This window comes from Coenobita brevimanus, chromosome 93, assembly GCF_032717465.1.
Source record: "Coenobita brevimanus isolate Jiangsu-jjx chromosome 93, ASM3271746v2, whole genome shotgun sequence".
Classification (NCBI taxonomy): domain Eukaryota; kingdom Metazoa; phylum Arthropoda; class Malacostraca; order Decapoda; family Coenobitidae; genus Coenobita; species Coenobita brevimanus.
Window position 1 is genome coordinate 55,223,459 of NC_137046.1, and position 14,847 is coordinate 55,238,305.

Consider the following 14,847-nt stretch of genomic DNA (forward strand, 5'->3'; position numbering starts at 1 on the left):
CGGAGCAAGATTAGCGATGTTTGTCGCTTTGGATTTGGGAGCCCCACTCTCCTGGACGGCATTTTACAGCAGAGAGAGAGAGAGAGAGAGAGAGAGAGAGCTGCGTGCCTGGTGCCTGCATGCCTCTCACCTGGGAAGCCTCGACGTGCCTGCTTGATAATTGAGAGAGAGGAAAGAAAGGGAGGTGACATTTTAAGCTTGCTACAGGGGGTATCACACACACACACACACACACACACACACACACACACACACACACACACACACACACACACACACACACACACACACACACACACGGGTGAACTGGCTTTCAGAGTGTGGTACAAATTATACCTTACAAATAATTTAGACTAAAAAGAAATGTACGATAGTCAGTTAAAGTTCACAGACCGTAATTCAAACAGGGTTGTCGCTTGTTTATACCTGACTTTTCTAATATGAACATCATGTCGACTGAAATAGGCATTAATTCTGAATCTGAAATTTTCAATGGCTGTGACATGTTGCAGGTGTTACTGTATCTGTGTAGACTTCCACCTCATTCTTTAGGGAGATTATGGTTGGAGGATTTTTTTGTAAACAGAGCATTTCCCAGAACACACACACACACACACACACACACACACACACACACACACACACACACACACACACACACACACAAAGTCGAGAGGGCTGAGATCCTGGCTGTGTGGAGGCCATTCATCTCGTGGAGCCAAAACTGATAACGCGACTGTGAACTTTTCTTCAAGAAGTTTATAGTTTCAGGAGCTGTATGAGGTGTTGCAGTATCTTGCATAAACCAAGCAGATTTCACTGACTTAGGGGAAAGAACAGCCCCAAGATTACAGTAAAGGCGCAGCTGAACAGTCTTGTATCTCTTCCCGTTTGACAGTTACAGGTTGACCCATTTCATTCTGAGATTGATTAGATCCAAACGTTCTTTTATCTTCCCTTTGATATAGCGTCGACTTTTGGACCCTTTTGAGACTTTTCTGCGACTCTTGACTGCTGGTGTGGCCATTACCAGCTCCATTATACGAGACATGTGCCGTAAACCAGATGTCGTCTATCCAGCGTGGGAACCAGTGAACTTAACACATTCAAACGCTTCGGCTGCCATTACTAGTGATTTATGGTGAACAGTGACTCTGCAAGGAAAGAGTGTGGGATTAACTTCACATAATTAAGTGGATACATCTTTTATTTTATTTAAATTCTTGGGATCATTTACAGATATATTGCTTTGATTTTTTTATTTATTTATTATTATTTCCCCCTTTTTCCTCCCTACCTAGTCCCGAGCCTAGGCTACGTTTTCAGGAGTTCGTAAAGTTGAAGGTCGACCAGAGTGGATTTTTTTTTTTTTTTTTTTTTTTTTTTTTTTTTTTTTTTCAAGAGCATTGTCGTCCTCTGTGAACTTCTGTACTTCCTGAAGAATGTACGAACAGTCAAAAGTCAGGTTCATGTTAGCAATAGTTCTGGACAGTTTCCGCACCGCTCCATGCTGAAGGCTTTGGTATCCTAATATACAGTCATCATCATCATCATCATCATGATCCACTTCTTTATTCCTCTGTAGGGGGAGTAGGGGCTCAGGATTAGGTTACTCAGGCCCATTATTTAAGGCCAGCGTGCCCACTGACCAGTCTCACTTGTCCCTGAGAGGCATCTTGTGAACAATATACCTCAACAACCCTCGGATGTAAACCCCCGCGGGCCCCATCCGGTTGGAGTGCTTTTGCCAATTAGATCACCAGGCGTCATTTGGTTATATGGTTGTCATCCAGCGCAATATATGGTTTACTGGGTTACAGTAAATTTGTTTGTCTCAGTGCAGTCACATGAAGAGAGTACTACGTCGAGTGAGTGGATGATGAGAGCTCAAACATCATATTAACCAGTACTGTTTATGGTTTTCCAGTATGATACTTCAGTACCTCATTTCATATCCTGAACAGTAGCTTAGGGTAAAATTAATAACATGGGGGGATTTCGTATGTTGTGAGTGTGCTGCGATATTTTTTTTTTTCTCTCTCTCTCTGTACAATTCTTTCATTGAAATCTCAACATTATGTTATGTATTTCAGTCAGTGTTCCAGTCATAAATTTCCTTTGCTTCTGTAATATAATATCTGTTTACTGGTTCCTCCTTTTACCACTTTTTGTTACGCAATAACGTTGCACTTTCAAGCACTAGGAAAAAAATACGAATTCGAGTAGTCGAACTGCAGGTCTCCATTTTTTTGCTTTAGTTGGCATATATAAAAGTAAATAAAAAATGGACAAACTGATCTGCAGGATGTTTGTTACAGAAAAAAAGTCGATAGATAATATTATTTGTAGTTAGTGTTTTAAAAAAACTTATCACGTTCGTTTTCTTTGACTCAGTAATCACCATAAAAAACGATGTAAACAAGGTGAGGAAAGTGCAATGGTGAAGTTAGCACAGAAGTTATCACTAAGAGAATGGAGGTTAGTAATAAATTTGAACTTGTGTGTTAAAGACGAGCAGAGTTTCAGAATTTGCGGTGAACGTAACTTAGAGTGGAAGCGTAAGTAAAATATTGACGGTTTAATTAACGGTGTGGTGCTGCTCTAAAAATTTCCTTCACCACCTCGACCCACAGGAGTCCAAACTCATCCTCCTCCCTCTCACCACCGTCCCTACCCCTCACAGCGACCTTTCTCTCTCCCTCCCTGCCTCTCTCCCCTCCCTCCAGTACCCCGTCTCTCCTCCCTCCACCTTTCCAGTTTGGTCACTTGATTCAGTCTCCCCTTCTCTTTCTCACTATCGCGTCATATTCAGCCCTTTCCATCTCGCTCGCGGAACTCGTCTCGTACTTACTTTTGTTTTAACCTTAGCGTTTCTCCCTCTTCCTGCCTTCTCTCGCTTGTTTTCTGTTTCGTTTACTTTCTTCCTGTTTTCGTTTTATTATTTTCTTACTGCCGTTTCGTCCTTATCATGCAAATCGTCGCTTTTTCTTTCTTTTTTGCTTTTGTTAGCACATTTTCTTACTTGTCATTCTTCCCCTTCCCGTGTTCTCTGCGTTCTCCCCATTGCATCACATTTAGCCTATTTCCTTTCAGCCTTTCAAGCCATTACTTTTACTTTTTTTTTTTTTGTACCTTTGCATTATTATTTTTTTTTTTTTTGTCTGCGTTTTCACGTTTCATTTCTCCCTTCATTTTCAAACATTCATCTTCTTCATTGTCGCGTCATCTTCTTCCCTCTCCTTCTCACTATACCCATTTTACTTTAACTTCACCTAAAATTGCCATCCCTCTATCTAGAAAGCCGAGTTTTAACAGGAAATAAACACGAATGATACTAGTCATGAAGAAGTGCTATGTAGAACCACAATATTGTCTTATTACGCCACAAATACGTGAAATAAACCACAGAACGAAAATCTGGGCCAACTTACGGTAAAAAGAGTGTTGTACTGTAGTTAATAATATTTTCGTGTTTGTAACGTAACGGAACCGCCCACCCATATTTGGCGTGTAGAAGCAGGCCATTTAAGAACAGGCAATATACATTCTCTCTCTCTCTCTCTCTCTCTCTCTCTCTCTCTCTCTCTCTCTCTCTCTCTCATTTCACACCCCTCTTTCCCATTCTAAACTTGTGATCATATTCATCAGTCTTTTTCCTCACTCTTCAAATGTCACTCTCTTTATTTTCACATTCTGCCTTCACTTTCACATTCTTTTCGTCCCCTTCTCACTACCATTTCATATTCAGTCTTTTCTATCCTACTATTGTTACTCTTCACGTTCACCCACATTCAGCTTCTCTCTCTCTCTCTCTCTCTCTCTCTCTCTCTCTCTCACACACACACACACACACACACACACACACACACACACACACACACACACACACACACACTTTTTTTTTTTTTAGCAGGTATTCACAGTTTATTTATTTCTATCTATATCCAGACACCTTAATCCCGGAAGAGGTGACCATATACGAATCGCCTCCATATCAGTCCATCCTACGTCATCAGGCCATCCTTTCTCCATTTCACACCTCTTGCTCATACACCTCTCCACCTCATCTCTGCATCTCCTCCTCGGTCTCCCCCTTCTCCTCCCCACTTGCAGCCCACTTACAGTCTCCTAGTTCTCTCCATCTCATACCTGGTCTCCCCTTTCCCCACCTCTCTTGCAGCTCACATACACTCTCCTAGTTAATCTCTCATTCCCCATTCTCTCCACACGTCCAGACCATCGCAAGGTACTGTTAATGAGTTTCAGCAGCCACATCAACACTACAGTGCTCCTTCTCTTCCTCACTTGTAAGCTATGGTCAATAAAATATCTGTCTATCGGTCTATCTGCCTGTCTGTCTCTCTATCTATCTCTATCTGTCAGTCTATCTATCTGCCTAAGTCCACATGCTCCCCTCGGTTCATTTCCACTCCTCTCACTCTTGACTTGTATCTTTCCAACAGAGTCACAGTCACTTGCATTGCCACCTGTTTGTTTTAATTTTCACATATTCTTAAAACTGCAAGGCTGAGTAAAATCGTCTGGAGGAAGCAAGAGTAACATTTAATTTTCACATACTCTTAAAACTACAAAGCTGAATGAAATCGTCTGGAGGAGGCAAGAATGAAATGAAGGAAATACGTCAATGGAATGAAGCTAACCCCTTCAGTCCGGTGTTTTTTTTTCTTGCTTTATTCTTGCTACCACCAGACGATTTTTTCTTCAAGTCAGGAAGGCCTTCTGACAGTGAAAATGTTAATGAAGGCTTTATCAAACCCCCCCAATTCGAAAGGCCTCTCCTGAGCTGAATAAAATCGTCTGGAGGTTCGCATGAGTCCTGGGGGGTTAATGAGGGCCATATCAAACCCCTCCAGTTGGAAAAATCCCTCCAGAGCTGAGTAAAATCGTCCGGAGCAGCCAGAACGAAGAGGTCCCCCAAAGCAACTTCACTGTGTACATGTTCCCAGCCAAGGTCGCTTTTCCTTTCTTTTATAACGGGTTCTGGCCATGCTGGGTGCCACTTTCTCTTTTGCCCTCTCCCCCTGCATCTCTCTCTCTCTCTCTGTGCGTGTGTGTGTGTGTGTGTGTGTGTGTGTGTGTGTGTGTGTGTGTGTGTGTGTGTATTTTTCTATTTTATCTTTTTACCGATGTTCCTCTTAGTAGTTACCCTGCGTCTGTAGCTATGTACCGGTATGTGTGTGTGTGTGTGTGTGTGTGTGTGTGTGTGTGTGTGTGTGTGTGTGTGTGTGTGTTGGCACCCACAGAATTCTGGTACACACATCAACATTTCCGTTCGTCACTTTTACTTACTCCTTTCTTAGTCCTGTCATGGCCAAAGCTTACCACACATTCTTTACTCCATCTCACCCCAGACGGTTTTGTTCAGTTGAGAGGGAGTCACTGGAGCCTGAGAGTGTTAATACGAGACGCTTACGATAAAGAAGACAGAAGAATTACCCTCCTAGTATCTTGTCTTCCCTCTCTAATGAATATCAAACTTTTTTTTTAACATTAATTGTTGTAAATGTTCTTTGTGTCAGATTTCACTTCCGTTTCCTCTCTCTCTCTCTCTCTCTCTCTCTCTCTCTCTCTCTCTCTCTCTCCCTTCCTCCATTATGTCATTCCATCCATTGGCTTTCTCTTCGTCACATCTAATAAACAGATTTATTTTTCTCCTCCTCTCTGTATAATATTAAGGTTATTATTTTTCATTCTTTCAGTCTATTGACGTCCGTTCTTGTTGTCTTGTGTTGGTTTCATTCAGAATATGGACAGTTATTTACTACGCTGGGTGGTAGCCATACAACCAGCTTCCCTCGTGGTCAAGTGGATTTAGGCGCTGCATAAAGAAGTGGCTCACGAAGGGTTTAAATCTAAGGGTGGGTTGAGGTCCCGTGTTCACATAATACCTCTCTGGGGCGAATAGCTGGTCATTTTTACCTCATATGCCTCGTGTACGCAACCCATCCCAAGGCCGCTATGCTCCAAACCTTTTAACAAAGCGGAACCAACAACCATACTCCTTTTATTCTAACTTGGCCTGGATTTTCGTCTTTTTGTATCTTATTTCATGTAGTTCAGTAGCAGAAAAGGATAATGTTACAGTTGCACATCCTTTTCATAACACTTCTTCGTGATTAACACCGCCTTCAAGTGTTAATGTATTGTTACAACTCTGCATTTAAGTTGGAGAGATGGGAGTATTAGGCCAGGTTGGAGTAAAAAGGATATGGGCTATATTATTCTTTTTTATCTATTATTCAACGTATCTCAGTTATATTTATTGGCGTGTCTTTCATCGTTTATCGACTTTATTCTAAATTTCAGGCATCAGCTCCTTCTTGTGTTTCTTTATCTCTTTTATCTTTCTTTTTTTCATCTCTTTATTGCAATTTTCAAACACGTTCTCTTTTTCCCTCTCTCTCTGCTGGAGGTTCGAATTATTTTTTGTGTTACATTTGCTGGTGTACATTATTATTTTATTTTTTATCTGGCTTTACTTTCATTTATCTTCGTCTTACATAATATTAACACATTTTTCGATCACACTTCCCCCATTGCTGAATATTTGAGTGATTCTGTCTCAGTTACATTTATATTTATCGCCCGCGCGCGCGTCCGTGTGTGTGTGTGTGTGTGTGTGTGTGTGTGTGTGTGTGTGTGTGAAGTGGACTGAGATTGTCAATACAACTCTAGCAATCTATTCCAGCTTATGCTTAATTATTATTATTACTGTTACTGTTGATATTATCATTTTTATTATTATTATTATTATTATTATTATTATTATTATTATTATTATTATTACTACTACTACTACTACTACTACTACTACTACTACTACTGCTACTATTATTATTACTAAAACTACTACTACAGCTCCTCCTCCTCCTCTTCTTCTTCCTCCTCCTCCTCCTCCTCCTCCTCCTCCTCCTCCTACTACTACTACTACTACTACTACTACTACTACAAATACTGCTGCTGCTGCTACTGCTGCTACTACTACTACCACAAATATTATTATTATTATTATTATTATTATTATTATTATTATTTAGTTACTTTTATCTACACCTACCGTTTTCCTTATCGTGTTACCTGTAATGAAATCTCACTTTATTTACCTGAATTACATTTATTTGTTATCTTAGCCAGTTATTTATCAGCCGTATGTTTAATAGTATTTTTTTTTATTCCCTTTTTCAATGTAGCTTTTTTTTTCAGTCTCTCTTCCCTCGTATGTTGTATACTGTGCTCTCTCTCTCTCTCTCTCTCTCTCTCTCTCTCTCTAGTTTTTCTGGCCGCTCATTCTTGGCCACTTGCTCTTGCCACTTCTTCTTCGTGGACACTTTCTCGTGTTGGCTGTTTTTCCTTATTCTGATCCGATCGGAGAGAGAGAGAGAGAGAGAGAGAGAGAAATAAAAAAAATTACCATGTCATGTAATCTTATCGGCTTCATTTCCTGCTCACTTTTCCCCATTAACTCTCCTTCCTGTTCCACTCGTGGTGACTCTCCTGTTTCTTCTCCTGCTGTTATATTTGCTGACTTCCCTGTTGTTATATCTGCTGACTCTCCTGCTGTTATATTTGCTGACTTCCCTGTTGTTATATCTGCTGACTCTCCTGCTGTTATATTTGCTGACTTTCCTGCTGTTATATTTGCTGACTTCCTTGCTGTTGTATATGCTGACTCTCCTGCTGTTATATCTGCTGACTCTCCTGCTGTTATATTTGCTGACTTTCCTCACTCTCCTTTCACATTCTCTCTTTCATGATCACTTCTCAGTGTTCAGTTTATGGTTACTTTCCCATAACCACATTGGCCACTTTCTTCGTAACTTTCCTTTGGTCTCTTTCTCCTTATAACTCTCCTTCATGGTCACTTTCTCTTGATAACTCTCCTTCATGGTCACTTTCTCCTAACAACTCTGCTAACTCTGCGTCCTGGTCACTTTCTTAAATATCTCACTGTCCTGGTCACTTTCTCTAAATAGCTCCCTGTTCACTTTCTCCTGTTAGTTCCTTCATGCTCATTTTCTACAGTAACTCTCCCTTGGCACATTCTCTGAATGACTTTCCAACCTCATCACTCTCTTAACTCTCCCTTTTCACGTTCTCTTACTTCTCTTCTTCCCTACTTTCTCCAAATATTTCCATCTGGTCACTTTCTCTTAGCTCTCCCAGGCTCCTTTAACTCACTCTCACTCGAAGGAAATCGTCTGGCGGCTCACTTTCACTTGAATAAAATCGTCTGAGTTTCAGGTGTTCAATAATAACTTTCTTTTTTTCACTTTCTCTCCATAACTCTCCTTCCTGGTCACTTTCCGTCGATGACTTGTTTCCCTGGTCACTTATTCTCCGTGTCACTCTCTCACCAGCTTTTCTTCCCTCCTTCCTTCCTACTTTCTCCCGCTTCGTCCATCAGGTCACCTTCTCTTACTCTCTCCTTTGTCACTTTCTCTCAGTCACTTCTCTTCGTGGCCACTTCCAATTAATACTACTTTCTCTTAACATTTTTTTTTTTTCAATTTTTTTTTCTGCCAGCTTTTCTTCCTTCGTACTTTCTCTTAATTCTTCCATCTGGTCACTCTCTCTCTCTAGCCTTTATTTCATGCAGTTTTGTCTGTCTTTTCTTCCTGGTTATTTCTCATACTTCCTTCTTGTCACTTTCTACACTTTCTTTAAGCTACTTTCTCTTAAACCTTCTCAGTACGATTTTTTTTTTTTTTGTAATCTTAACATCATGCACTTATTTTTTCTACTCAAGGATTATCCCTCTGGCTAAATAGTAAAGAAAATAAATAAATAAACCCTTTCAGTACGAGCAGGTCTTTTGTGCATGTATCGTAATTCTGACATCAGACGATTTTTATTAAGTTACTGACCATGCAGAAAAAGGGTTAGAAATGCCTTGTAACCTCTTCACACCTCTCTCTCCATGGCCGTTTTCTCTACATGGTCATTATTTTTTCCTTTCTCCTGGGCTTTTCATGGTTATTTTTAAAGATAACTAGCAACTTAAACCCGTCTCTGGCAATGGATTGGTAAAAGTGCAGCAATAACCATCCTATAAGCCTTCCAATGCCCACCAACCCACCCACAAATTAACCCACCCACCCACCCACCCAGCGCTGTGTTTCCTGCAGTCTCCGCCCACTAAGCTTTTAGCCGGTGGGAGGTGCCGAAATCACTCTCCTAAGCTCCGCCCACTACTCTGCCCAACCAATAGGATGCGCCGGTACTCCTGACCTCATATCCCTTGGCTCCTCCTACTATATTATCAGCCAGTAGAAGGCACCCACTCCCTCCCCAAAGCTCCACCAGCAGGATAGCTCAGCAAGTTTCCAGGCGCTCAGAGAGAGAGAGAGAGAGAGAGAGAGAGAGAGAGAGAGAGAGAGAGAGAGCAGCTTTTTATATTGCAGAGTATGTTTTGTATCTGTTGTTTTTGTTAATGTTCTACTTTTCTTTTTTTGTGGTCCCAACCTCTTGATGCCTCGTTTTATCCATGGTAATTTTCGTCTTGCTATGCTTTTCTTCTCCACGGTTTTTTAGTGATCATATGCCATTTATAATTTCTTTAGTAATTTCCTCCTTTCAGAGCTTTTTTTTTTTTTAGTTAGTCTCTTCATGCCTCTTTTTTTTCATGGTATTTCTTCTGTATGTTTTTCATGTGATTATTTTCTTCTTTTCGTTTCTCTCTCCATTGTTAGTCTCTTCGTATCTCTTTTCTTTTTTTCATGGTCATTTTCTCTACGTGGTGATTTTTTTTTCCTTTTAACCTTTCTTCCGATTCACTTTCTCTTCTTGATTCTCCCTGCTTACTTTCTCTTCTCACATCTCTCTCTCTCTCTCTCTCTCTCTCTCTCTCTCTCTCTCTCTCTCTCTCTCTCTCTCACACACACACACACACACACACACACACACACACACACACACAGTAGACCGTATATATTGATGGATTAAGTGGCTTTCTTAGCGTTATCGATCTGAAAAGGGTAAGTGTTCCTGTGTTAGGCAGGTGAAGAAAGAGATAAAAGAAAAAGATATAAGAACTGAGTCTGTAGGAAGGAATAATAAGAAATAAAAGCGTTAGAGTACCGAAAATGTCAAAGTTCCTGCGTTATACTTGTGAAGAGAAAGATATAACTTTTTTCTTCAACACTGCACGAGGTATTAGGTGTGTGTGTGTGTGTGTGTGTGTGTGTGTGTGTGTGTGTGTGTGCGTGTGTGTGTGTGTGTGTGTGTGTAATTTTGTGCTTTGTGCCTGACGAAAATCTTCAGCCAGAGAGCTTATTTTTCATTTTAATCTTGCTATTCCCAGACGATTTAAAGGAGATTAGCATATCTTGTACCTCTTGCACTGGAGGGATTATATGTAGCTTGCTTTCTAATCAGAGAAGAAGGAGGAGGAGGAGGAGGAGGAGGAAAAACAAGCAGAAGAGGAGGGAGAAGAAGAGGAAGAAGAAAAAGAAGACGTCTAGTAATAGCAATAATGAGACAGTAAAATACTTTCAATATCAATCCTCTTAACAATAACGTCCACCGAGTATTATAATTACATCAGCATCGTCCACATTTACTCACCATCTTTTCCCAACAATTGTATATCTCGTTTTACCAAATAGTCGAGAATTAAACTACATTACCAAACCACAAACTAGCCAGAGTGCTGTTACAACGGCCACAAATATGCACGAAAGGAGGTCAATTACGCGTACTGTACACCAACTCCTGTTCACACTCATTCTTAAGCCTTGTGTTACGAGGGACATTATTTTTTATATTAATTTATTTATTTTATTTATATTTCATTCAAGCGATAACGCCGTGCTCTGAACTTTGACCTTGACCTGTGACCTTGAGCTTTGATAGGTCGGCACCATTATGGAATCAGTTTTCCCAACACACACACACACACACACACACACACACACACACACACTCACTGTAGTATGTGCCAATTTTGATGCAGCTTGGATCAGGCATTCATGAAATATATTGTCTTGTTACATACATGCATACATACGTACATACATTCAGTATACATACATACATACGTACATACATACATTCATTCATTCATTCATACATGCATAGAAACAAACACCATCACATTATCTACTCCTTGGACTTCGCAATAAACCACCAAAACCACAAATTCCCTCACAGTTCTTTCGCCTGCATCGAATCACCATTGTGTACGCAAGCATGAAGGCACGAACGGACACACTCGTAAAAGGCGCTGGCATTATTTTTGTTTATTCCTTCTGATTTATGGAAGTTTGTTGGTTGTAGATATTTTGCTTTCTTCTTTACCTATGTCGTGGTGAGAATGGATCTGGTAACTTTTATTTTCACACTGCTATTTATCATGGGAATTGAAGGTTAAGCTTAGAGAGGCTTCTAATAGTGTTTTAACATTGGTCTGATTATCACCCTCTCTGGAACTGCAATGACTGATGACTTTATGGATGAATTATGAGACAGACCATCATCGGCAATAAAGTGATCAGTAATTATAGGTTAGTAACGTTAACGACCTGGACGTTTAATGATATTGTATTTACGAGTATTATTCAGAATTAGCTCAAGACTCATCCGAAGATTGGCACACTTTTCCCGAGATGAAGACGTCGACTAAAGGACCTCCAGACATTTCATCCCTACTCAGTAACGACCCTTTCTGCCCTTGACACACCTGCCTTTCCGTCTCCCACCACCTCGATCTTGGTCTGGGTTGTCTTCTCCCCACGACACTCCCTCTTCCCTCATATATTCCACGTCCTTACCTTTTACCCTAATTCTTTCTCCCTCTTCCTTCACCACACGCCATCCTTCCTCATACACCCCCCACACCTGTCCCTTCACCTCGTTCTCGCTCTTCCTCTTCCACACGCATTACAAAATCTTCACTTTCTCTGTCAATTTTCTTTACATCATCAGCATGCGTTTCGACAGATTTTTCGCAAACGTTCAGCAAAATAAAAATTGTTTTACTTTCAGTCTTGTTTTAGTGTCTAGAAATTGGGTTCATGTTAAAACGTTGTGGTTATGTAATAGTCTCTCTCTCTCTCTCTCTCTCTCTCTCTCTCTCTCTCTCTCTCTCTCTCTCTCTCCTCGGGATTATGACTTACTGTCCTGTTGAGATCTCTGTACAGGTCTCGCGGCAGAAGTTCCATATACAATACTGTACCTGCATAGGGATCACTACTTACTGTCCTTCCGAGATCTCACTATATATGTAGGTCTTACGGCAGAAATTCCAGACTCCTTCATTGGATCCTTATATACTGTCCTGTTGAAGTCTCTGTACACGTGACAAATTGCAAACCTTTATAAAGATCACCTGTTTGTCTGTCTGTCTCTGTCTCCATAGTCATTTTATATTCAGTGCTAAAATATATTAACATTGTTTCCTTTTAGTAATTAAGGAGCATTATTTTAATTTTTCTGCCTTCGCATCATTCTTCCGTCATTTCCATGTTCAGTAGTAGTAGTAGTTATAGTAGTAGTAATAGTAGTAGCAGGGCAAGAAGCACCTCTGACGTCATTACAGAGAATTTCATCTACCGTGTGTGATACATTTTGTGACGTCACGAAGCCGTGCACTGATTGGTTGGCTCCGTACACGATTACACGCCACTAATGTACACCCTGTCTAGCCCTGTCCCACCACCGCCATCGGGACGTGGTCTCCACGGCATAGCACACCTCGTAACTCCTCTTCCTAAGCGATTTATTGGTACGCGAGCTTCGTAAAACCTTTTCCTAAGCGATTTATTGGTACTGGAGACTTGTAGCCCTTCTTGCTTGCGATTTATTGCCACATGAAGTTTCGTGAAGTCTCTTCCTAAACAGTTTATTGGCACTGGAAACTTCCTAACACGTCTTCTTTGGCGTCTTATTTTGCACATTACACTGTAATAGCTGGGGTGAAACAATAGCTGGAATGAAACAATAGCTGGAGTGAAATAATAGCTGTTGTGAAATAGTAGCTGGAGTGAAATAATAGCTGTTGTGAAATAATAGCTGGAGTGAAATAATAGAGCTGTCCCGACCTTGAGGGAGTTAACAGTGATTTGCAATACCAGGCCTCTTTGGTCTGTATTCTCTTCGTGTAAGGCGGCTCCCTAACACCTCTTCCTTAGCGATTTATTTTCCTTGCTTCCCATAAACATTCTCTTTTATGCCTCTTTTTAACGTTTTAATGATTGCAGGAATGGCACAAGAATATATTAAAGGAGGAGATACAGAAATAAACCGACAAAGAAGAGGTGTTAAGTAAGCCTCCAAACCTCACTGTATGCTGAGTAAAAATCGTCTGGCGTTGGCTGGAATTTATTACTGTAGACAACGCGACTTTCAGACACCTTTATTTGCTGTAAGGAAGACCTCTTGTACTGAGAGAGGAAGAAAGGAAAGAAGGAAGGGAGAGGGGATGAAAGGGAGGAAGGATGGAAGAGTGGAAGGATGGAAAGATGGAAGGACGGAAGGAAGTTCGAAAAGTGGCTCCAAGGATTAAAAAAGAAAAGCGTCTGATGAAAGCAAAGTAAGTAAGTAAATAGATGAAATAAATAAAAGACGTACTCGGTCTGAAAGTGTTAAAGTCAGTCAGTCTAGTGTACTATGATCTGTATGTACTGTGTGTGTATGTGTGTGAGAGAGAGAGAGAGAGAGAGAGAGAAGCCTCGTAGCATAATCCCGGTATTTTGTTGGTTTTCCCCCTAGTCCTCGTCTTCCCAGTCATCTAAAAAACTGGCGTCTAGAGTTTTACCGCTCTTGCACCTGCCGCCACAACAACATCCCCTCAGTTATCCTACCTGTCTCAGCCTCTTCACTCCGAGGACGCATTTATTTTTCTCTTGCTACCACCAGACGATTTTATTCAGCTTAGGAGAGAGAGAGAGAGAGAGAGAGAGAGAGAGACCCTTTGTAAATGAAGGGGTTAATGTGGGCTGTATCGAACTCCACAAAAAAGTCATCGGTCTGAAGTAGTTAATTTGCCTAATAGTTATCCATGTTTATCTATCTTCTATCTACCTGCTGTCTATCTGTCTATCCCCCTATCTATCTACAGTATCTGTCTGTTTTTGCAAACCTGCTACGAAATTTTTCATCCATAGTGGTCGCAGCAAAAACATTTCCAGGCCTCTCCCCACCTCCTTTTCTTCCTCCTCCTCCTCCTCCTCCTCCTCATGTTCTTCTTCATCTTCCTCCTCCTCTTTCTTCTTCTTCTTCTGTTTCCTCCTCCTCCTCCTCCTCCTCATCATCATCATCATCATCATCATCATCATCCTCACACAGCATCCTTCCTGGTCCCTCTGTAGGTGTGAGGATGAAAAATAATTGTGAATAATGTGTTTTTTATATTGTGATTTTTATATATATTTGGGAAAATGTGTGTGTGTGTGTGTGTGTGTGTGTGTGTGTGTGTGTGTGTGTGTGTGTGTGTGTGTGTGTGTGTGTGTGTGTGTGTGTGTGTGTGTGTGTGTGTGTGTGTGTGTGTGTGTGTGTGTGTGTGTGTGAGAGGGAGAGAGAGAGAGAGAGAGAGAGAGAGCTTGGAGGGGAATTGGATGCATATAAGCAGAGAATTTAAAATGAATACAATGAAGTGTTGTCTGTATCTGTCCCGAATTGGCTTAAGAAAAAGAAAAGGTTACAATATGTTTTACTAGAACTATCCGCATCTAGTCGTGGATACCCTAATTCGTACGTTAATTTGACCAGCTGTTCTGTACATGTTGTGATACTGGGTGCGTAAAGCTAGTCATAGTTTAATTAGAGCCCGCAGGTTAGCTGAATGAGACTTTTAAGCCAAGATAAGATAATTAGGATTTATTAACTTTA

At 40.8% G+C, this 14,847-nt stretch overlaps 1 protein-coding gene across 1 annotated transcript in view; it reads right to left on the minus strand.

Moving 5' to 3' along the window:
* LOC145412437 (phospholipid-transporting ATPase IF-like) overlaps positions 1-12,179 on the minus strand; it is a 55,294-nt gene extending 43,115 nt beyond the window's left edge. The window contains exons 1-2 of the mRNA XM_080282322.1: positions 12,135-12,179; positions 1,433-1,579 (exon numbers count right to left, since the gene is read on the minus strand). Coding sequence (XP_080138448.1) covers positions 1,433-1,579; positions 12,135-12,179 — 192 coding nt within the window. The remainder of the gene's footprint in view (positions 1-1,432; positions 1,580-12,134) is intronic.
* Positions 12,180-14,847: the final 2,668 nt, after the last annotated feature.